A 24,614-nucleotide genomic window follows, 5' to 3' on the forward strand; every position below is an offset into this window, starting at 1 on the left:
ATGACATTTTAAGACATGTTATGACATACATGTCTTTTTTAGCAGCCTAAGTCTTCATGGTAAGAACAGTAATTCTTACTCAGTTCCTTTTTGAGCACTACTGCAAGCACGTATTATAGTGGCGAACACCAATCTATTAATACCACATCCACTTCCTTTTACACTGATCTAGTAACCTACTTTATACTCAGAAATACAGTGTTTTAGTTAAATATAAAGGGTGACTGTATCTTTTCAAAATGTAGGTGATACAATAATTTTAGAACTTGCCTTCGTGGTAAGGGCAGGGTTTAAACAAAAGAAGCCTGGATTGTTAATGGTCCAGCGGGCTCCAGGTTAATTTCACCAGGACAAAACATCCTTTTTTCAGTGCAAAGCAAGAAAAGCAGTGATGAGATGTACCAGCCCAATTCTAAGCATAGTAAAATACCTGAAAACAGCAGGGCTGTTAGCTAAGTTTTATGAAATAGTGTAGATGTGCAGTTACTGTTTAAGGGATCCTTGGATCTGCCAGGGGAGAACAAAGTGCTGCTCCTAGAGCAAAAGGTGAGGTCAAAGAGCTGCACAGTGTGACAGCTGATGGCTTCATCGATGCACACAGCAGCCAAACTGCCATGCCATCAAAAACCACACGGAAGTGATTTGTGAAAACAGCTCTTCTATAGAAACGTCTCAATCAAATCAAAAGATCAGGCAGGTTGGAAAAAAACCTCTGGGGTCGTTGAGTCCGATCTTTAACTGGTCACCATCACCTTGTCAACTGGACCACGGCACCAAGTGCCACATCCAGTCATTTCTTGAACAATTCCAGGGCTGGTTCCACCACCTCCCTGGGCAGTTAAAGGTGTGCTGGACCCAGAGGCCTCCCTTGGGAGGTGGCCAGCACATCTTCCCCGTGGGCACAGCTCCTGGCTGGACACGGATGGATGGATGACCACCCGAGCCGCAGGCACGGGCTGTCCCTCACATCCCTCCCAGAGCCCAGGCCACCGCCGGGTGCGCAGGGATAGGAAACTGCTGGGCAGCCGCTGCTAAAACATCCCGCCGGAGTGTACTCTCCCTTCCTGCAGCAAAATTAGAGAAGGGCAAATTCTTGGCGATCTGCGCCAGGGAAACAAAAAAAAAAAAAAAAAAAAAAAAAAAAAAAAAAAAAAAAAAAGGTGTTGGCAGGGGCCCTCCATCACGGCGGGGCCGGTGCCAGGCGGCTCGGAGCGCTGACCGGGCGGTCCCGGAGCCCTGCCCGGCCCCGCCGCGGGCGCAGGCCGCAGGGCGCATGGAGCGGGCCGGGCCCGGCGGCGCGATGGCGGCGGCGCTGAGGGCGGCCAAGCAGCAGCTGCGGGCGGAGCTGCGGCAGCGCCTGCGGGCGCTCAGCGCGGCCGAGAAGCAGCGGCAGTCCCGCCTGCTCGGGCGCAAGGTGGGTGCGGATACCGGGGCACGGCCCGGAGCCGGGCACGGCCCAGAGCCGGGAAGCGCGGCCGGGACTTTGCAGGCCGCGCCGCCGCTGCTCGAAAGCGTCACTCAGGGGTCCTTACGCCGAGCGGGCTGAGCTCCGCCTCGGAGCCTTCCCCGGCCGGCCCGCGGCTCTGGGGGAGCGGGGCTGCTGGGGCTGTGTGGCAGGAGCTGCCCGCGGCAGCGGTACAGCGGGGCCTGCCGGGGACACTTCTGCCATGGGTGCTGGGGACACTTCTGCCATGGGTGCTGGGGACACTTTATCCCTGGGGTGGTGGGGACACTTCTGCCGGGGGTGCTGGGGACACTTCTGCCGGGGCTGGGGGACACTTTACCCCTGGGGTAGTGGGGACACTTTTCCCGTGGGGTGCTAAGGACACTTCTCCCGTGGGTGGTGAGGACAATTCACCCCTGAGGTGCTGGGGACAATTCACCCTTGGGGTGCTGGGGACGCTTCACCCCTGGGTTGGTCACACTTCACCCCTGAAGTGGCGTGGTGATCGCCCTTTGCCCCTGGGGTGCTGGGGACACTGCTCCCGTGGGATCGTGGTCACACGTCACCCCTGGGGTGGTCACACTTCACCCGTGGATTTTGGGGACAGTCGGGACAGACCCGCACACCCCAAGCAGGGCTCCTGGGGGTGGTGGCGGGTGTTTGTCTCAGCCATTTCACACCAGCCATACATACAAAACCCAGCCGCTGCCTGATTTGGCCTCTTGTTTTACGCCCTGTCATCTCCCTTCTGTATCTTCCAGCAGTGTTTCTTCCACACAATTTTATTTCTAATATAATTTTTACACTCTAAAAGATATCATGCAGGGTTTGCCTAACTGGTATCCTAGCACAGAGTGATATGGGTATGTACTTTTGAAATGTCCTGTTTGTGTTTGGATTACACAGTTTTTATATAGATGTATTTTATCATTTTAATAAACATAATAAAATTTTATTTTGCAGTCACTGCATGTAATAGAGCACAGTCTTCATTTTTTTTGCAGCACCAGCGGGTACTTCTAGATGATCTACATTTATGTGGTTATTTTCCTGCCAGAGGCTCTCAAATCATTTTATAGACTTCATTTACTACTAATGTGTAGCCACTTCATGAGTGGGATGTGGCAGCACAGAAACTTTAGGTTCTAGGAAGTTTTAACAGGAATTTACATAGCCTTTTTTTGTTTTCATTGGGAATGATTTTTAAAAACATATCTATATGTAGTGTCCTACTCTCGTGATAATGCATTTTAGTAATCACACATCCTAGACTTAAATCTCTCAAATTTTAGCAAATACTGGCATGCATCCCCTTTAAAAATTCAGTCCTCAGCCAACTTTTAAGCACCTAGTCCATGTAGTACTGAATTTTTAGGAGCCCTCAGCCTTTGTTTAACTGCTGTTGATAAACACAGCAACACAGCACTCATTTCTTCTAGTGAGAGCCCACTAAAAGATACAGCTTCTGTTTTGCTTAAAAGAAGGCATCAGGAAATATGACATAAATTGATGATATCTTACCATTTTCTTAATCTGACAGAAATTGAAAATCCTGAGCTTGCTTGTGACAGAGTGGCTCTGTGCAAGTGGCAGAAAGTAGGCAGCTTCCTTGTGGGGGTGGGTAATACAGCAGACACAGAGAAATTTTGGAAAAGGCTGAGAAGGTGTTTGGAATGATATGAGGCCAAAAATGTAGCTTTGTAACATACATCAGTGCTTGTAGCTAATAAAAGTGAGCAGGTTATTTTATAACTCCCGAGTAATATTTTTAGTAGTAAAATCTCATTTCAAAATAATCTTTAAAATCAAAATGAAATAGCTCCACTGGCCAACCTAGCCGCCAGTATTTAATTAGCTTCTGGATGATTACTCTTTTTTAATGCTTATGTTCATGATTAAAGTCATGCTATTTGCATGCTCTGATTCTGAAAAAAATGTCATCAGCTGGTGAACAAAGGGCAAATAATATTTGTTAAGTGTGGAAATTTTTTCAGTCTTCTCAGAAACTGCTCCGAGTCATAGCAGGAGCATCTGCACAATTCTGAGAACATCTGAAGTTGTCTTCCTGCTCACACGTGGGTTTACATCTTCAACCTCATTTTTGTTCCTATGCAGCCTAATTAATGTGCTACTGGATACATCAGAGCAGGTGGGACCTGTGTGGTGCCCACAGCACACAGCCTTTGTCTGAAACTGTCTCAGTGTCTCAGTTTCTCTCTTCACCAAATCATGAGAAGTTTTGGCTCTGGAGGCTCTCAACGAGCCACAGCTGTTTTCTGGAGTCTGCAGTTTGACTGAATAGTCTCCTTTTTGCAGCAAAAGCAACCATGGAAATTCTGTTTCTTTAAGAGCTTAATCCTGTGGAACAATCCATGTGTAGGGTTAGGCAGATAGAAAAGGAAATAAAACACAGTTTTGAATTTTAAGATGTTTCTGTGGCCAAGAAACACGTACACCAATGTTTTGTCTGAAGTTTTTCTTTTTTTTTTCCCTTACAAAATTATATCCATCTTCAGAATATTTCATCTGGTTTTTAACTGCTGTGATGGAAAGAAAATAAAAGATGTAGTGGAAACCATATCTTGGCTCAGATATGGGCATTTGTATCTCAAAACAAGGCCAGGGCAAAAGGTAAAGTTCAGAAGAGTGAGTTACCCTGCAGTTATACAAACACTGAGCAGGAGATTTGGTGATCTCTGTTCTGTAGATACTAGAGAGTTTCTCAATTGTCTGATATTTTTGACAGATTTTTGTAAGTTTGTAAAATAAATCACATTTAAATGAGTAGGGACACATTTATATTTGTTTTATCCAGATGTAAGTGACAAAATATATAAGGTACAAGAGAATGAGAAGACAAGTTTTGAAAAGCCTCCTTTCAAATTTTAATGTGGAATTCAGTCTGGAATGGGCAGAGACAAGTGAGGTATGAGTCTGCTAACATGTTTTCACCATATAAACATTTTTTATTTTCCCTCCTATATTCAGCCTTTTATAAGCCCAGCACAGAGTCTCATGAAAATCAAAAAGTGGCAAGGCCATCTTTCCTTCAAGCTCTGAAAAATGTGCAGTAATAAGATCACCTATTAGAAGCAGGTGATGTTTGAAGTCATATATCTCATCTTGCTGGAGGGAAGACATTCAGGTTAACAAAAGAAAGAGGGGCTGGTCTTGGAAGACTTTGTCATCTGCTGTGGTGCTAATTTTTGAGTTATTATCATTGAGGCGCCTCCCGTCCTGCCTTGGCCCAGAGCAGAGATGCAGCCTGTAAAAAGGATGGAAGAAAAGGAATGCTAAACCCTCATGGCTTGCATAAGCTGGCAGTTCTGGCCTGCTTTATTTTGCAGTGATGTTGGGCATTTGAGGATGACTGAACTGTATGGCACAGATCTTTAGAGGATTGGAAGGTTGTCTGCAAAACTGCTTTTTGCTGGCCCAAACGTGAGTTGCAGTGTTTAGTTCACTAGATGCAAAAATTTGCCTATTTTGATTTTGCTGATGGTAGAAATGTTGGAGTAGGCAGCAAAGTCAGTTTATTCTGTTTATGATGCATCAAAGTTTCTATCTCTACCATTTTCAATGAATATTTTTGCTCCAGTTTTTTTTTTTTCAAAAAAACTTTTCATAAACCGCTTGTGTTAATTTGCCATGTAGGTGATTGACCATCCCAAGTACCAAGAATCCAAAAGAATTGCAATCTTCCTGAGCATGCCAGATGAAGTCCAGACAGAAGAGATCATTAAGGACATTTTTAAGCAAGGCAAAGAATGTTTCATCCCCCGTTACAAACCTCAGAGTAATCACATGGACATGCTGAAGTTATCATCAGCTGAAGACATTTCTTCACTTGCTTTGACATCCTGGAATATTCTTCAGCCCAGTGATGATGACACTGCAAGAGAGGAAGCTCTTGCTGGTGGTGAGTATTTTCTTGTTGCATCATGGGATTGCTGAGCAGAAGTAGCCTGGAGGCTGGTAAGAGATACTCTGATAGCAAGAATGAAATTAAATATTACATATTGGTTTTATATGTGGTAGAGAGATGCTCCTTTCTCCTGCCTATTTTTCTGTACCCTATGGCACCCCTGTGACATGCCAGCAGAGCAGGAACATGACTGCACTGATCCAGCTGGAAGAAAACCCTCCAGATAAATCATCTTTATGGTCTGATCCATGAACATCCTCAGCACAGTCTCAGCCAGTGTAATGTAGAGGCTTGGAAAGGAAAGAGGGGCTTGCTGGGGGTAGCTTAGCTGCCACTGAAAGTCATGGGGATTCACATGTTTAGGATGTGCTCTGAGAACTTTGGTTTGTGCTGCCTGAAAAGCTGCATCACAGGTGATGTCCATAGACTGAGAATTTTCTGAAATCTTTGATCCTGTGAATTGTGTTGCATGGATGAATCACAGTGCTGATATGGAGCCTGCCTTTGCAGAACAGCTCTCTGGACTGAGACCTTAGACTGAAAATAAAAGGACTTTCTTGGTGGCCTGCATGAATATTACAGTCTTTTCCAGCATTATTCTCTCACATTTTTATTTTGATCTTATAATGCTGTCTTAGACACTGGATTCTTCATAGAGTTGAGAAGGTACAAGTTCATTAAGATCAAACTTGTGTGTGTGTGTTTTGATCTTCAAATAACCTCTCTCTTAACCTAAAATTCCCTAACTCCTACTTCTAAACAAGCTTACTTTTTGTGTATTTGCATTCATTATTTGCATTCTTTTTGTAAACACTTTAATGTCTTCTTGAAACATGTGCAGAAATGTTTAATCTTACTAATGGAAAACTCATATTGAACTCGTGCTTGAAACCTCAGCCTGGGAAGATTTACTCCTGGTTGAAATTCACCATGCAGACAGCTTCCACACCTCACACACTTGCCAGCTTTTTAGTGCTTCATAAAGGAACATAACATTTCTGTGACTCTGTTTGATTGAACTTGGGATTGTATTTGCTTTGGGATGCCAATGTACTTTCCCAGAATGCTCACCATGTTTGTTTCTCTTTTATTTTTGGTCATTACCTCTTTCCTAATTCAAAATCTTTTCTGTGTCTACATTTTAGCTAGCAAGGGATTTCACTGCTTCATACAATCATTTTCTTTACATTTAGTATTTAGCACTGTTTGATGTTTTTTTAATGTTTGTCAAAAAATTGTGTATATTGGTGGGATTTAGGGACTTTTGAGGGTAACCTAAAAATATCTGGATTTCTGTTGACTGAGCTTAGTTCAGGCACTCTGGACAAGCTTTTGTACTACTGGTAAGCTGCTGTTAATTGAATTTAACAAGTCTGTTGCAGACATCACAGAGTAAACACACAAATTGAGATATGATGAGAGCAAGGACTTCCAGGTATAGAGTGCACTGAGATGTACCTGCCAGACAGTGAAGATGGGGAAGGCAGAGACACACTTTGGCATCTGGCAAGTTCTGGAGCTGCTGCTTCCTTCTCTGCATCAGGCTATGGGCATAGAGCAGTGCCAGAAGAGCTCCTGTGCCCTACAGAGAGGTGCCAAGAAAACAGTTGCAAGAACTGATGTATGTCCATGTCAGACTTGTTCTGCCTGAAACTCAATATTAGTCTGTTTGTACTGTTTGTACAGTAATTTTGGAATAATGCCATTTGGATTGGAAGTCAGACTTTGGTCCTTTATCCTAGAGCAGTTTTTGTAAATTAGAGATGAAGTTTTGTTTTTTTCCACTGTTGCAGCATGAGACACATGCTACTAATTTGTCCCCACAGAAACACACCCTTCATCTCAATATGTCTTTATATTCCTTTTGCTATATTTTCTGTCACCTATTATATTTTTTGAACTTTGGTACATTTGCAAGAATGCAAATTGCCCTGCTGCTACATCCATCTTCCATTGTTGGAATGACACATGGATGGCACATTTATCTCAGAGATGTTATCAAATACTTTGGTGATCTGAGGCATTTACATTGTTATAAGGAGATAACATGGTGTTACATTAGTAATGTTCCCATGGCTGGCATAAATTACTATGTAATTTCCAAGAAATAGCCTGCAGGTACATAAATAAGCCATGCCATTTCTGAATGTATTCATTTTGCATGACAAAAAGCCTAAACTCACACTGTCCTTAAGACTTCAGGTATGGCTACTGTTAAGAATAGCTCAAATACAAGACTGGGTATAATTTTTGCATAGTTTCCCGTTCTTTAGTAGCACTCATGGGCAGTGTTGAATAGACATGAGCCCCTCCTTTTGGAGATGATCCTTTTTTCTGTTGGACCAAGGTTTACCTCTTTTCATTTTGGCAGTATTCACACCACACCATGTTGGCATAAACAAAGATCACTGCTTTTGTGGTAGGAGAAAGTCTGTCATCTTCTCTACCATGTGTGGGTGACTCACTGGCATGTGCAAAGTTGCTTTCTTTAGGTTGTTTGGACACAATAACAGCAAGAACAAAGGTGGAAGAAGTTCAGATATTTTGAAGTAGGGATATGTGTGGGTGCATGACTTGGTTTGTTTCCAGCTTATCTATTGAAAAGACTTAGACAACTTTGGGGCAAGCCTGTGATACATTTTCCTAATAGGTACCAATTCCCATTTCTATCCTTACCTATCAGGGGTATTAATGTGCACTGGTGTTGGGTTTTGCCCAAGGTAATACTGCTGATGAAAGTCCAGGCAGGTTGCAGTATTTGTTTACAAAAGTGTAGAAACCTTGCACAACTTTGGAAGGAGTAAATCAGATAAAACTGTACTCCCTGTTTGCTTTGTATCGCTACTCCTACAGAAGTTTAAAGAACTCTTCACCAGCAGTTTCATTTTTAGTGTGGTTTAGGGAGGTGTTGTGATTTCACTGAGCTGGACATGGGTTTGCCCATCTGTAATGTTATTTATTATTATTTAGACCTGCTCTGAGAACTATGAGGGAAAAGCTAAGTTATTCCTCTGAAAAAGAGATTATTCTTACCGGGACACAAAAAAGGGAAAAAAGACTAGGTTGAATGTTTCCATATGGTAAAATTCTTGGAGGCCTCTTTGAAGGGAGGCACGTGGCCAGGGATCTCAGCTGGAAAGCTTGGACCTGAGCAAATATGCTTAACTGTTTATAACTGAGCTACTGACTGGTAGCTGAAGGTGTGCAGTAAATTATAAACAGCTTTTGTAACATTCACCTCCATGATGGAGAGAGGCGGTTTGGCCTAAGTATTTTTCTTGGCCAAGAAATTAAGTGTTATTAGAAATTACAGCTCTGAATCTGCTTGCTCTAGTGGATTGGGATGTGCTTTTCTAAGAAATGCAAGAAATAGGATTATGTGTAAACACTTAATTCAGCCTCTTAATCTCTGTCAGTTCTGCCCTGGTGTCACAGTACATGGTCCTTGTCCCTCAGGTGTGAACTCCCTCGAAGATGAGCCCAGGTGAAATGAGTTCTTTCAGAGAGGCAGAAGATGAGTGAGCACTGCTTGCTGTTAATGATTGTCTCTAATGAGCATCTACTCCGTCATTTGCTTTCTCCCTGCTCAGGTTAGAGCTGCTGCCCTCTTTACTGTGCATTATTCAAACCCTGGAATAGAGATGGAGATGTGCATTTCTGTATGGGCTCTTCATCACTACACCATTCAGTGACTTAAAGATATTAAGTGGTGTTTGCTGATGGAGAAGCAGCAGAGGCTCAGGATCCTGTTGCAGCCTGAGTTGTGCAGAGGTGCAGCCCCCAGTGAATACAGACTCTTTTGCTTGTTTATCCAACATGAAGTTTTCTTCTCTGTTCCTTCCAAAAAAAAAAAAATTTCCCAGATTTGTCTCAGCCTTGGACTAGACCTCCTTTTCCAAGCTTTAATTGCTCTACCACCACAATGTCCCTTTCCATCTTTCTGCTCTTTCCCCAGCCTCTCTGAAACTCCCTCCTAAGTGTCCTTTTCTGGCCTTTCTCACTGTATTCCCCACTTCCTCCTGTTCTCATTCCCACTCTGTCATTTCAGGAGCAGCTGGGCCAGCATAAATAGCTTGTCCCTGCCAAAAGTGAGGAGATCATGTGTTTGTCTTCTTTCACTTGTCTGCTTCCAGACATACAAGATTCTCCATCCCAATTTATTCATTTCCTTCCCCACTGTGCTGGAGGACTTCTTCCTCTTTTTCCTTGGCTTAGAAAAACTTCACTGTTTAATAGTACTTTTTCTACCAAATTGTACAAAAGACATAGTTTTGTGATTGTTTTCTTTTGGGCAGTGCCTGTGTAAATAAGCTGCTGCCATTTCTCCTCCTCTTGGTCCCCACTCCTCCTCTCCTGTGCCAGAACAGATGGCCCTGCAGCCACGTTGGGACCTATCCTGGGAAGCCAGTCTTGGTTAGGAGCAGCCCAGCTCCAGCAGAAGTCTCTTCTCAGACACAACCACTACACAGGTTTGGACTGATGCAACTGGAGGGCTGGTAGGAAGCTGATGGTGAAGGGTTGTGAAAATGGGTGTCATGCCAGAGAAAGTCTCAGTGAAACTTCAGTCATCATTTCCTTCCATGTTTCAGTTCCCAGTCTAGCCTCATGCAGTAGGAATAGGAACAACCCATGAAATGAAAGTCCTTCAGAGTCCTCACAGCTGAGATGGGTCTGGCAGGAGGAGCTGAACCTGCAGCTCCATGTGCTCCCTCTATGCACCAGTTCTGGCTTGAGGAGTTTTCCCTCCTTGTGTTTTCAGCCTATTCCTGCCCCTCTCTGGTGAGCTGGATCAACCTGCTGCTCTGGATGAAGATTATTTCCCTCCTTCCCCCTCTCCTGTTTTCATTGTTTTGAACCCAATGATGAGTAGATCCAGTTTACCATGTGGCCAGATCAGTGCCACGTGTGTGGGGAGGAGGGAATGAGGAGCCAGGATGGAGGGAACATCTGCTGTGGCACAGGTTCCTAGAGAGAATCATGAGGCCACCCATGCAAATGTGACTCCAGTACTGGTACAGGGAGGGGGACATCTTCAGAGAGCCCCAGAACTCACCCAGAGTTCTGTGCCAAAGTGCCAATGGCAGCTTTTCAGAAATTTGCTGCATTGCATAAGCCTGGCTTAAATGGGTTTGAACAGGGCTAAAGCCACATTATCACCAGTGAGGGCACTACCAGCAAGATTTCAAGTTCTTGCTGCAAGGCATGGAGCAACAGAGCTTTTCTCCTTTTTTTTTTTTTTTTTTTTTTTTTTTTTACTAGCTTTGATCATGGAAACCAGTGAACCATTCTGCAGGAATAAAGCAAACATAACCCCCCACCTCAGTCTGGCATAAGTACCCAAGCTGAAAAATGTCACCATTTGACAATATAGCATCTTATATGTAATGGGGAATGCTGAATAATCTGCTACTACTCAGCTACAGCATAATGCATTTTTGCTTTAAGAAAAGAATGTATTAAAAACTTGAGTTGTATTTTGTAATTTGGTTTGGAGACTTCTGGCATTTTTAGCACTAAAAACTTTGGTGGCCTACTGATCACAGCATTTGTGTTGTAACTTCAAGATAATTAGTGAAATATTAACTAGATAATCCATGCTTTCAATAACGGTAAAAAATTTATTATGGATAAAAAGAAAAGCTCTGAATTTGAGATAAAATAAGGAAATACAGATGTGTAGCAGTAAGTTCTTGTGGCTTTGTTTTCACATAACCTTTTGAATGTTGGCTTTTAAGGTTAAGGTAGTTTTATCTTTCTGCCCTTTTAATTCCAGTACACTGTGAGACTTGCTGTAGCATAAATTACAACAACCTGCTGGTAGCAGAAACAGACAGGGACAGCTTACCTGTATGTGGTATTTGGTTTATAAGGGCTGTTTATGCCAGGGAACATGATTCTCTTGCAAGGAAACTGGTGGCTACCTATAGGTTAGGGTTCCAAACCTCTAGTAGTTTGAAATTATTCCTGAGTGACCATTGACCCTATTTGAAACTTTCCCATCAGGATTTGCCCTGCAGAAGCATTTTTGTCTGCAGAAACTCTTTTATACCTGTCTTTAAATTCCTGCTATTTATTCATGCATTCAAAGATTCTGCATTTGCTGCCAGGACTGATGGCCTTGTGATGCCATCAGCATTCTTAGTTATTCCAAATTTTAGCACAGTTCTTCAGAAGTGTGACTGAATTGATGGCAGCACAGTCTTAAGAGGAATAGGTTTGACTTAGAACTGCAAAATAAAATGGGATTTAAAAAAAGGATAATGGGTTTCTCCCCCACCCCCCCAAAAAAATGCACCAAAAGTGAGAGGATTTTGAAAGATGAGGAGCATTAGAGTTTAGAAATAAAAACCACTTGTGAGTAGAAAATGCTGTGGCTTGAAGCATAGGGAAGGTCTAATATCCTACTTCAGCTGCATTAGATGTTGTACAGCTGTCCATGAAGGCATAATGGGACCACACAAAATGATGCTAATCATACTGGAAAAAGATATGTAGTAAACAATGCTCAGAGGTAACTGGGAATATTTTAATGAGCTATATGCAGATAGGAATGTATCTGGAATAAATGAAATATGGGTACGTGAAAAGCAGAGATGTTAAATGTTTCTGCTTAGAAAAAAAATACCCCAAACAAGATTGTAAAGTGATTGAAGGTACTATTAGATTTTCTTTTCCTCTGGGAGACTTGATTAAAACTTGCAGTACAAAATATGCCAAGGGACAGATTATAATTTAAAATCTTTTTACACTGGTCATAAAAAGAAAACCTGAGAGCATGGCACAATACAAAATTGAAAATCGAGGCTTAGCTGCTAATGTAATTTATTTTTTAATGAAATGATTTAAAATTTGGAATGAACTTCTGTTTGGAGACAATGATCCATAGTATTTTTGATATGCAAAAGAAGAACAAAATTCAGTGCAAATGAGGCATTAACATTCTGCTCATGAATCTTGCTGTGGAGAGAGGATCCTTCCCCTCACAGTGCAGGATCTGGCCATGCAATTCAGCATCACATGTTTTACAAGAGTCAGGAAATCTCACAACTTGTAGCTGTGTAGCAATAACTGCAGGATCTTCCTACCTCTGCAGCTGCAGTCCTCAGATTATCACTTTACAAACAGGTTCTGGTTTCTCTTTCCAACAGGCATTTGGAGCATTCCTCTAAGCATCAAATCTTATTTGTATTAAGCCCTTGGCTCTGCTGCCTTCCAACAGCTGTGAGTTGTACTAGTTAGTTAGTTGTAATGTGAAATATTATGTTCCTTATTATGTTAATACTATATTATGCTCCTGTGACCTGTGAAGTATTATGTTCATTGTATTCATTTCAAATTTGCTGCTTTCAGTTTAAGGGATACTTTATTTTTCTATGATGAGAAGTAAATAAGGATGTATGAGTTAAATTCTTTTTATTATTCATTATTTAGTTACACCTGTATTATATCGTATTCTTTTCTATCAAACTTTGACAGTTTATTTTTCTTGTAGAAAAGCTTTTCTGTAGGGGTTCCAGCCATTGCTCTTTCAACCTTTACAATCTCTCTGATGTTATTCTGGAAGAAAAAAGATGCCTGGGAGAAAATTTTATGCCCAGGTAAAGAAATACTGTGAAATTCATGTAGTGGCACTGGAGATATTAATTCTTTCTGTATATACCATAATATTGCTTTTCAGGTCAGCTCACTGGACAGATCTTTGGTGTCCTTATATCCTGAATTTCCCTTGTGCAGACTAAACCAGGAGCACCATGTGGTTTAATTTTAATACCACCCATGCCAGGGTGTCCTGCAGTGAACCTGAAAGGCTGAGAGCTCTGGAACACTACAGCTTTTTGCTTTCATAAAGTTCATTACGGCTTTAAAAGAGGATTTTTTCCTTGTAATCATCTGAAGTGTCGCATCCACGTTTGCCTTCTTGCAGAAAACTCATCAAAACAACTAAAAAGATTACTTCTGCTGTAATCAATTAAAGTTTGAAGAGAAGTAAAAGCAACATGGGCAAGGGCCTTGAAGTAACTGCAAGTGACTCTCGAGGGTTTTGTTTCAAAGAGGGCTAATTTTGCTCCAGTGAATGTGAACAGTAGCATTGTATTTTTTTTCATACAGTTTCCTAGAGACAGGAATCTTTGAAAGGCAGATAAGAGGTGAAATTCATTTCTGTAGTGTGGCAGGAGTCTGTACAACAACTCATGCAGGGGAAATGCCAATGTGCAAGTGTCTCTGGCTGCAGTAATTAATCCAAACAGACATCTTTTTCTCCCTTTATTTTCATGTTTTGGAAATTAACACCCAGCACCAAGCTCATCTCTTTGCATTTGTGCTCACAAGCTGGGGAACAGGAGAGACAAGGAAGCTTTTCCTGCTGCCCACCTGTGTGGGGAATGTGGGTTGAAGATGTGGTTTGGTGAGACAGCTGAGCCCTCCTTGCAGCTGCCTGGTGCCAGAGGGGACAGTCCTGATGCCTTTTCCTCGTGCCCAGCTCTGTGCTCCCCTCATCTCAGGTACCATCTCTGCTGCTTGCTGCTGAGCAGATTCAGCTCATGAACCTGGCAGAAATTTGTGGCTTTTTTTTCCCTTTCTTTAGGATTGGTGTTCTGCCAGCATAGTGGGCTATTAAATCAGGTCAGCACTTTTCCAGCTACAAAAGATTTGTTTTTCTGGCACAGTTAATCCCTGCTGGTTTTGCTGAGATTCAAAATACACAGTTATTCCCCTGGATGGTGGGAAACTCCTGGGACTGGCCCAGAGCCACCTGCTTTCAGGGAGCAGAAGACTCATGTTGCTGTTTCATGGTGGAAGGATAGCTCTGGACCTTCATGTTTGGTGTCATGCTGAACTCAGTCTCTGCTTGGGCTGGCTGTTGTGCATGTGAGATGGGAATGAGTTTTTGGGATGTAGATGAGGGCAGATTCCTGTCCAGGAGTGACATGAAGCCTTTTGCCGGCAGGTGTCAGCATTCCATACATTTGCCATGGAGCATTGGTGTAATTTTGGCTGTTTTCTTATAATTAAAATCCCATCCAGGCATTGCACTCGCACACACAGGAGAGCAAATGCTCCAGCCTAATTTTCCATAAAAATCAGGGATTGAAGTGAGGGAGGGATAGGATTTCAGGGAGAGACAGATTTTTTAAACTGTGCAAGCTTAAAAAGATAAAAGAAAATCCTGTGATGGAGGAAGCAGGATTTCTCAGCTGTTGTGGTGTTAACACATTTGACAGCAACTGTGAAGGTGCCATCACCTCCCAGCCAGCTGACTCTGCATGTACAATAAACCCTGCCTGTAAGCAGCCTGATATTCCCATCAAGTGGTGTCACTCCTTACAGGAGCCAGGCTTATGCACTGACTTGGAAGTTGTTGTCTTACCTGTTTATCTTTCGTGAGCAATTCTGCTTATTTTATGATAGGCTGTCTGCTGAGTGAGTCAAAGGGTATTGGAAATATTGATAGTGATGCATAAAGTATTGAAAAAGCCCCAGATGATTCACCTCTGTCTTATTTTGACTTAAAAATACCCAGACAGAAGTATGCAAAAGAGGACCAAGAGTGAAGACATGCACGTGTATCCAGTGGGAGTATTTAAATGAGTGCTCAGGCAAACACCGTGGAAGTGTAGCTGATAAGACCATAGAGAAATTCCCATAAAAACACATAAAGATACACAAAGATCCTTATCTTTTAGGCTGCAGCAGTGTCCCCACATAAACTGTTCAAGCATCAATGCCTTGTGAGTTTCTGCAAAGGAGCAGATTTGCAGTCAGCATTTGCTGATTTAACAAGATATGCTGATGTGCTGTAAAGTGGCTCTAATGCCATTTCTCCTCTCTTTGGAATTGCTCCTTGGTACATCTGGTTTCAGAGTATTTTGGTGGTTTAAAATCACAGAAGAATGCAGGTGCAAGCCTTGGAACCAAACATTTTTGATTGCCCATGTTTTCCCAATCAGACTGTGCTCACATATATGAATATCAGAAACAGATTAAGTCATTTTTCACAGTCTGATAACTGAAGTCCTAAGCTATTTTTTCCTTTACTCTCAATTTGCAAGACCAGACATTTTGTGGGTGGCATTGAGCGATCATGTTTTATTTACAGGGCTTACGTAGGCTCGATGAATAATAGTGGAATAGAAAATTTTCTTTTAGGTGTAACTCTGAAAATGAGACTCTAGTCCCCATCTTACTGTAAGCTAAACCTCAGGGGAAATGAGTGTGGTTGTTATAACCTCACACAGCATTTCCACATTGTGAAACCAGCCAGAAACACAAGTCTTAGTCTTGTACAGTAGCTTCTCTGGTGAAACATGAAAGGATATTTTTCTGTGGAGTAGGATAGGTTTGTTTGAGCAGGGCTGACAAACTACACCTGATGTTGTACAGTGCACTTAGCTTTTCAGATGCATTGGCACTAAACCTGCAAGATTTTGGTTTAAACTAATTCGAAGTCAGAGGTATTTGCTTGAGCACAGCTCAGTAGCAGATGAGCTGATCAAGCAGCTTTATTTGTGTTTTTGAGGTTTAATATCAGGCAAGTGGCTGCCACTCAGTTGTTTTAAATCTTTATGACTGATGGCTATCATGTAGTTTCTCAGGGAGGCGGATAAATATTTTATTATGCTGTAGTTCAGCAGGGCAAGTGTGAACTGTGAAGACCAATGTTTCATGCTGACACAAAGCACTGACATGGATGAGTAGACAGATAAACGCTGAGTTGCTCAGTTGCTTGTTTGTAGATTCTGCTGATGGTTCTATTTTCTGCAAAATATTTTATTGAAGTAATAACAGCTGTGTCTGTCATGCCAGCAGCTGGGGCACCAAGATTGCAGAGGAGATAGTCTGCTTGGCATCTGTATGGCTGTAAAACATGGGCTATGGGTGTGCAAAATGTTCTTCAGAGGACAAAAGGAGACAAAACCTTCCTAGTACCTGTGATTCCCATACAAAAGAATGAAAATAAAGGAATTACCCCTGGTGTATGGAGCATTTCTCCCTGGAGGAGTTGAGGCTTTGAGAACTTAATGGTGTGTCCCATAGCAGGAGGCCGTGGATGGAGCCTGTGAGATTTAGATGTGATATTTAGACTTTTGATTCCTGTGCTAGGTTAAAGTGAGTATCTCTCTGGCTCCTTCTGAAGCTGCACTCTTGAGATGAGCTCAGTTGGTCAGAGCCTAGTGGCTGTGATGCCAAGGTTGTGTGTTCCATCCATGTGTGGGCTGCTCACTTAAGAGTTGGGCTCAATTATCCTTGTGGGTCCCTTCTCACACAGAATATTCTGTGATTCTGTGAAAACGGGTGTCTGTGAATAAGTAGAAAACAGTGTGTCCTGCTGAAGTGATGTGGTAGTGCACAATTAAAGGTGTTCTCACAGGGGAAATACCTGGAGAAGAAGCTACTGACTGCAGTTGGTTTTTTACTCTGATATGAAACACAAGTTTTAGTCCTGTTAGGTATTTGTTTGGGATCTTACAGAGTCCACAGAGTGAGCACTCGAGGAAAGCTTTTTATGTACAACCAACACCACATTATCTACAAGAGAAAAGAATTCATTCTTCTCCAACTTATGTCAGTAATATGGGATATTTTTCATGTAGTTCCCAAGGTGGGTGCAGAGAGGAGTCAATGGGCAATGTCATTTTAGAGCTAGTGGGGACATGGTCCTTCATATTGTAACTTGGTTTTCCAAGGAGATGAGACTTCACAGTGAGCTTCTGACAATGTATCATGTAAGCAAATAAGAATTATCAGTTAAAAGTTTCCTTTCTTTTTAAGGGATTGTATTTGTATTTTAGCAGACTGGTTGGGGTCAAGGCAAGCAATGTTGCTGTTTATGTCTGCAATCCTCTGTGTTGCACCTCACTGAGTTTGGATGAATGCCTTTTTTTCAAATGTTTATGAGCTGCAGCAAAGGATAATGTTTTTGTCTCCTTGGGCATGTAACAGTGTCTTCTTCTCCCAGGGTTTGTGGGGAAAAGAGCTTTTTTCCTCTGGAAGCAATCCCAGCCCTTTGGGAGCCATGCACCTCAGCAGGGTCTGGATCAGATCCGTAGTGAACAGATCTGGCATTTCCCTTTTTGATCTTATAGCAAGAGACATGTAAGAGCAGAGATGCTGTGCTCGAAACCCAGGGCAGGTTTTTCCAAAGGGCAGAAACCTTTTTATCTGGAAGGAAACAGTAAGTAACCTCAGGAGTGGTGCTGGGGCACCCAGGGTGTTCTAGGAGAAACCATAAAGGGGAAGGGATTTGTTTTGCTGCAGCATAAGTGAAATACTTTTGTGGAGTTGTTTTCCCTGAGATCTGGTGATTAACTCAGACCACAGTGTTAGGTGCTGTGTAAATACAGAACAAGATGGTGATCTGTGCCCTATAGAGTGTGTTGAAAGCAAACACCTGCCCAACTATGCTAATGCTGGCAGTAATTAAAGTTGCAGTGAGGACTCTGTCATTAATTAGAAATTTCTAAGTTATTCCAATTCATTGGCTCATACCCTCTGTGTCTCCAAGACTGATACTCAGATATTAGGATCAAGTGATTGAGTGTTTTTTTTTCCTCTATGCTGGGGTTGCAGATACAGAGGCAGTGGATGGTTCTTTTCATTCTGAAAAGTAAGGTTTTCCTGAAATAGGGTTTGCTTTTTAATCCATTGTGGTCTTTGCTAGGTCAGAAAAGGACCAAAGTAAGTTTTCATTCCTTGTAATCAGCAGCTTTCAATTACTTGTGAGCTCAGCAGAGGTTTTGCACAGATCTGACATTGTTTATGGTGTGCAGAGCAACATGAACACTCCTTTCCTTTAAACAGAAAGCTGTTCTTGACCTGGTTCTTCTGCTCCTGCACCTTATATAATCATTTACATCTGAGCAAAGCACGAGTAAGGTGTGTGTGGAACAAAACCAACCACTGGAAAACTCATTCTTGCCTGAGGTACCAGATTGTGAGGATCCAGCCATCCTTGTGGTGATGGAGTAAACAATGCACAAACTTCTGTGCTTGAGGGGAAGCTCAAACTGCACAGCTGCTGCTGTGAGGAGCAGCAGTGACACGGAGCTGATCGCTGTTGGCCCCTCGTTGCTCAGACGGCGTCTGTGCTGTGAGCATGTTCGTGTGAGCACGTTGCCATCCTTCACAGGCACACAGGAGCTGCTGCAGCTCGGCCTCTGCCCCATCCTCTGTCACTGCTTTTGAGGAGAGGATCAAAAGAGTCCTAGCTCCCACTGTGATGGGTCCCTGGCGCTTTGCTGTGCCCACAAAGCGAGTGGCAGCAAGGGATGAGAAGTTGGGATGACAGAGTATTTCAGTTCCAGCTTCCATTAGGACTGTCAAGCTGTGCAGGGGGAGATGAATGACCCCACACAGCGGGTGGCAACGGGCTGGTGGAGCCCCCTTGAACCTGGGAGGAGAGAGGCTGTGCTGGCTGCTCCTTCTGAGGGCAGAACAAGTCCCCAGCAGTCTTTACATGACCTGTATCTGTGCAGTTTGATGGACCCTTCTATAATTAACCATTGTCAAGAACACTTCTGAAAATGCCGGCTGGCATTTCAAATAGGAACATCAGATTAAGGAGAAGAGAGGTAATGAGGTGCAAGGAGAAAATCCTTCCCTGGGGAACAAATCAAACCTGATACCATCATGAAAGGTAATGAGAAATGCACTGCCAAGCTGAGGTTCACTGCAGCTGCCTAGAGGAAACAAAACCCTGTATTCTTATTTAGAGCACCGAGAGGGATGCTAATGCTTTGGTCTGCTGCCCAAGTCAGGGCATGTGCAGCTTGCACACCTGCCTCTTGAATGTAGTTTTGCCACACGTTTCTTGAGTCCTTGGGCCAGTCATTTCACTTCTCTGTGACATAATGTATGTCTACATCATTGTAAGGGAGTCAGTGCAAACAGAGCATGCCTGTACACCCACAGGACCGTTCAGAAGATGTGACTGCATCTACACTGCCAAACAGCACAGAGCTAAGTGGCACAGATAAGTCCTGTCCACACTACACAGAGCTTGGCCTCTTTTCTTTTGTCTGGAGGAGCCAGACCTGTACCCTTCTGTCTTCTCTGCACATGGCAATCTTGTCCCCTGGAGCAGTCATGGGTGGCACCTGGTCCAGCAGTGCCAGACATTGTGCTGACAATTAAGGTATTGACCACCTGTGATCCTGTAAATCAATTTGTTTTCTGGCTGTGCTGCATTTAGCAGTATAAATGAAGCCTGTGTGGCCGTGTCAGCAGGGCTGTATGCCCACACTGATAGATAAGTCAGGGTATATTATTTCACGCATGGTGCTACACAGTTGGAGGAGCTGTAGCCACAAGAGCTTATGATATAGATACATTGAGTATTAGGTGACTGTCATCATAATTACTAAACTTACCACCCTTCCCAGCAGCTTAAAGTGTGTGAGAACCATGGATATTCTCTACATGGAAGCTGGAGCAGAATGTTGTTGCTTGAGACAGTGTTTTCAGCCTTCAGCAATTTGCAGACCACATGCAAGTTTTCCAGGAGAAGCACAGCTTACCTGTAACAAAACTCTCTTGACTATGGGTGTGCTTTCCTTGGCTCCTGGCACGTGGTCACAGGACCCTTGGGGATCCAAGAACCACCAGTTAATGTCTACAGACACATGGGAGGCAGTGGCCATTACAAGGAGATGGGCAGATGTCGAACATGAGATTCCCATAACACGTTTTATGAGGCACTAAAACACCTGATGGTTTGATTTTCAAGTCCCTGTTCTGTCTTCTCAGGGACAAGGATGCCAGTTCACACAGCAGGATGTGAGGACAGAGCAAGGCACAGTCCTGAGTGGCAGGCAGTAGTCCTGCAGGGCTGGGAGAGCTGGGGAGCATGAGGACCCCATGCCACAAGGGGCATGTTCTTATCCTCAGCTGCCATCCTGTTGATGTACCCTCAGTGCTGATAGCAATCTTAGGTGTCTGCAATCTTGGTCTCATCTGTGTGTCACCTCTCTTCCTGTGACAGCTCTTCCCCCACACTGCCACAGACACCACAAGAGGTTTTGTTGCTCCCCAGGTGACATGTCAGGGAGACATTTACTTCATGCAGCTCTCTGCCATCCATTCTAGACCCTGATACAGGATTTGGGACTAATGCTGCTTGAGCTGCCCTTGGGCTTCTTGCAGGGTTAGTTGTGTCATTTTTTCTACCAAAAGTCTTGAAAGATATTTTACTTAAATCTTGTGCAGTGTGAGTTGCATGGATATCAGAGAACATGTTGTGAGTCTGAACAAGGCAGTCAGTATTATGTATGCCACAAAAGAAAAATATAAGGGTAACTACTATAGTATTTACAGCATAATTTTTCATATTGAGATTTGCATAAGCTTGTTTTGAGTTCCTCAGCATAAGACACCCATGATTGTAGAGGAGCCAGCTTATTAAAAAAAGTCCCTGTTTCTCCAGAGAACCCAGAGGAAAACAGTGCTTTAATACATCTAAATTCACTTGAGGTGCCTGATGCTATCACTTAAACTCCACAGAAAATATATTTCTTCCCTTCACTGTTTTTGCCATTTCCCTCTTTCCCTAGTGTTTCCCCTGACTTGTCTTCTTCGTGTCTCTAACACAAATCTAAGAAGAAATGGTACCTTTTTGCTCTGCAGATTTGCCCCATGTGCATTCTTCCTGCTAGCAGCAGACTGCAAATGTTTCCTGCTTTTTGTCTTGAGAGGCACCTGGAGTGAAAATGGCTGAAACAGACTGTGAGGCAGAGTGTGTTTAGGTTTGTGCATCATGACTGAGTGGTGCTTACTGGCTTCTGGGCCACCTGAATGCCTGCACAAGGCTGATGTGAGGCAGGTTGTGGAGAGGATAAATAGGAGTAACCTGACCTGCAGAATCTATTCCTGACCTTGCTGACAGGGGGGCTGGTTTCTGGGTCCTAGTTCATAGGCCTGACTGTTGACAAGAGCAAACTGAGGGGATATGATGTGGTATGTCCTATATGATGTACATGGTGGTACCATGAAAATGGCAGCTCTTTTCAGGGAGACCATACTTCTGCCTTTGGGCCTCTTTTTCTCTTTGTTTGCCATTTGCTATTTCACTCATTTCACTATCCTATGAGTCAAAAGTTGAGTTCAGTGTGTAAAACACCCTGACTCCTTTTTAATCCAACCAGTATTGTTCTGTGGTCTGTCCTATGGCTAATTCTCTACCCTTACTCCCCTGACCTCCTTAGAAAAGCTGTGCTTCTTGACTGTACAGTGCTGGATTTGCAAGATTGATGTTCTTTAAGCATTTCACACTGTGTTGCCTTGCATATTTTATATCAATGTTCTAATTAAGACATCAGATCATGATGCTTGAGTGTTCATGTCAGTGACTCTCCTCTGAACAATGAAGACTGGAAAGAAATCTCCAGAAGCCTGGGAACTGTGTGCAAATGAGTTGGTTTTATGTGAATTGTTAACATGCTCTTCCAGACAGAGTTTGGAGTTGATATGTGATCTCAGATGGGATTCCCTCTGAACTGAAAAAGTCTGCTTTGCTCTGGCTTTTCCACACATCTCCTTCAATGGTGGGCATCATCCCTCAGATGTAGTAAAAGCAGCTCAGCCCAAAATGTCAGGAAAGAGTTGGTGTGGACATGGAAAAAGCAGAAAAGTACCTGACCAGGTCCAAGCTCTGGTGAAGGAGCAGAGTCTGGTCACAGAAAAGCTGCTCAGGGCTAAGCACTGTTCCTGTAAGAAGGCAGAAGCAGTGGACTGAGACTCTGTATTTGCTTTCTTTCCAGACTCGTGTCAGCTGTCTTTTAGTCTGTGCTGCCTTTCCACCCCCTGCCCTTCTCTCCTTAAGTGTCTGTCTGCTACAGCAGCAAGAAATAAAAGACTTTCTTTGCACTGTGAAAGGAGTAAGTGGGATGTTCCTGGGTTCAGGAGTCAGCACCAGGCCAGTCCAGCTAATTTGTTTAGAGGATGTCCGTGCAAGACTTCTCACACTGAGCATATCAGCCTTGCAGAAGTGACGGGGATGTGCAGCAGCCTCCATGCCTGGTGCACTCCTCGTGGTTTCAGTGATGTGAATCAGCTCCTGAAACAAGGCTCCCTGGCATGGTGCCCCTCCACATCTCCTCACAGAGCATGAGCAAAGCAAGGACTCTTGCCTTTTTGTCTGGAGCTGGTTGGTGGGGTTTTCTGTCAGGATTTCACCAGTCAGTCCATTAGCAGCTTATGCATCTTTTTTCTGTTTTTTAACTGATTTTGAGTTCCAATCAAGTGCAATCTAACAAGAATCCTGGAAGGAGGGATATTTAGGGCAGGGAAGCAGAATGCCTGTGTGTGCTGCTGGAACAGCAGTGAAAATTGCTGGAGGCTGACAAAGAAAACGCTTTGGGACAAAAGGAACCTGACATCACAAAAGGACAAGCCTTCAGATCTTCATCTTGATATAAGAGGGCAAATTACCACTTTCAGAATATATTGTATTCAAGGCTTTTTGGGTTTGGAAGGTCAAGAGAAGGTTCATGGCATCTTACAGTGGTGTCAAGATGTCTCTGCTTTCTCTTACACATATTCTTTTCATTCTTCTTTTCCTTTTCTATTTTTGTGTCTGATGTTGAAGTCGTTTGATTTTCTGATTCTTCCTGCATTTAATTTCCCTGAGTTCAGTCTCAACCTGGATTTAGAGTTATAATCATTTGTATTTGGAAGTGTGGGGTTAAAATGATAAAATAAATTTGTTAAAATGTAGGGTTTTTTTTCCCATCCAGCTTTTCAAGATCTAATTATTTTTCAGCTGAACTAGTATGCAGTTGATAAGATGAAAATGTAAATTTACAGGTTTAGTATTCAAAGTATTTTTCATCTGATCAAAGAAAGGGAAGCATTTTACAAAACACAAAGCTTGTGTTCTTGCAAATATCTGAAGTTATGTGGTTTGTAGTCAAGCCATCAGGAAATCCACAGGGCATCCACTAATGCTTATTTCATTTTTCTGCAGGAGGTCTTGACCTTATCTTCATGCCAGGCCTTGGGTTTGACAAAAAAGGCAACAGATTGGGAAGAGGGAAAGGATATTATGATACCTATCTTGAAAGATGTATGAAACATCCCCGTGGAAAGCCTTACACGATTGCTTTGGCTTTTAGAGAACAGATTTGTGAATCAGTGCCTGTGACAGAAAATGATGTTCCAATAGATGAAATCCTTTATGAAGATTGCTGAAAGTGTTTTGATACCAACCCACCTCCAGATCAAGCAAACAAAGGTGTCATATCCATCAATCATGTTTTTTTAATAATTGTCATATATGACTTTGGGACCAATAAAATATACTATTTGTGTTTGGGGACAAAAACCTCAAAAAGAATATAACTGTGGTAATAGTAGTGAGGATTGTGTTGATTTGCTTCTAATTTGCAAATGGATGGTGTTAATTTGTATCCTAGAATCAATACACACAAGAATGAGTGTCTATTACAGTAAGGACCATTTCTTCTCATAGTATTTGTGAGGTACAAGCTCCTTGATACTTAAGAGTTTTATTATCTGGTTTAAAAGTGAACTGTCCAGTAATGACAGTTCTTGATCCATTCTGGAATTCGATACTTGTTATTGTAAAAGTTCTTACTACTTAAATATTGTGTGCATCCATGATCAAAACAAGAAATTAATGGAGACATCTTAGAGGAAGCTGGGCAAAAATGGTGATGGAAAAAAGCCTTAATTAATTTTATGTATGCAGGAAATTTGACTGTTTACTTGGCTCCTTGCAGTTGTCTTAAAATAGAGGGAGTTAATAAAAAAAGGTTGATGTCCATAACTTTGGTATGTTCTTTCCTTTATCTGAATATAAGATTGTAATGTCTAAAATGTGATCAGGGAATTCTCTATCTGGAGACAGCTCTTTTTTGGTAAAATAATATTCAAAATTACTTTAAGTTCTCTAATTTTGTACATAAACTATTCATAATGTCCCAAAATACTTTGTGGTGCTATGCTAAAAATAAGAGATGCTGAGAATTGCAGAGAGCAGACTTTATGGATGAAATAAATTTTTGGGTGGAAGGCTGGTTGTTCTCTGCTTCTCCATGCACAATCATGGAAATCCAGAAGATAGCAAGTTTCCTCTGCACACTGTGCTTGTAGTATAAGAACACAGTATTTCCAATCAGGATCAGTCAAACTGTCAGAATTTTGTGTTCCTTCTTCAATGCAACTTCACCTTTTCTGTGCATGTTTAACTCTTCCCTCAATCAATAAATCAGTGTGTTTGTTTTCACCAAA

General features: G+C 42.6%; 1 protein-coding gene across 2 annotated transcripts; it reads left to right on the forward strand.

Moving 5' to 3' along the window:
- Positions 1–1,204: 1,204 nt before the first annotated feature.
- Positions 1,205–24,614, forward strand: MTHFS (methenyltetrahydrofolate synthetase). 2 transcript variants are annotated; one of them, XM_056499767.1, is made up of 4 exons: positions 1,205–1,414; positions 5,099–5,363; positions 12,862–12,967; positions 23,329–24,614. In XM_056499767.1, exons 1-4 carry the CDS (start codon positions 1,274–1,276, stop codon positions 23,336–23,338), a joined length of 522 nt encoding a protein of 173 aa, XP_056355742.1. In that variant the 5' UTR covers positions 1,205–1,273; the 3' UTR covers positions 23,339–24,614. The 2 variants fall into 2 exon arrangements, with proteins under 2 accessions (XP_056355742.1, XP_056355741.1); XM_056499766.1 differs by lacking the exon at positions 12,862–12,967 and having other exon boundaries at positions 1,221–1,414.

Source organism: Oenanthe melanoleuca, chromosome 10, assembly GCF_029582105.1.
Source record: "Oenanthe melanoleuca isolate GR-GAL-2019-014 chromosome 10, OMel1.0, whole genome shotgun sequence".
NCBI classification, from domain to species: Eukaryota; Metazoa; Chordata; class Aves; order Passeriformes; family Muscicapidae; genus Oenanthe; species Oenanthe melanoleuca.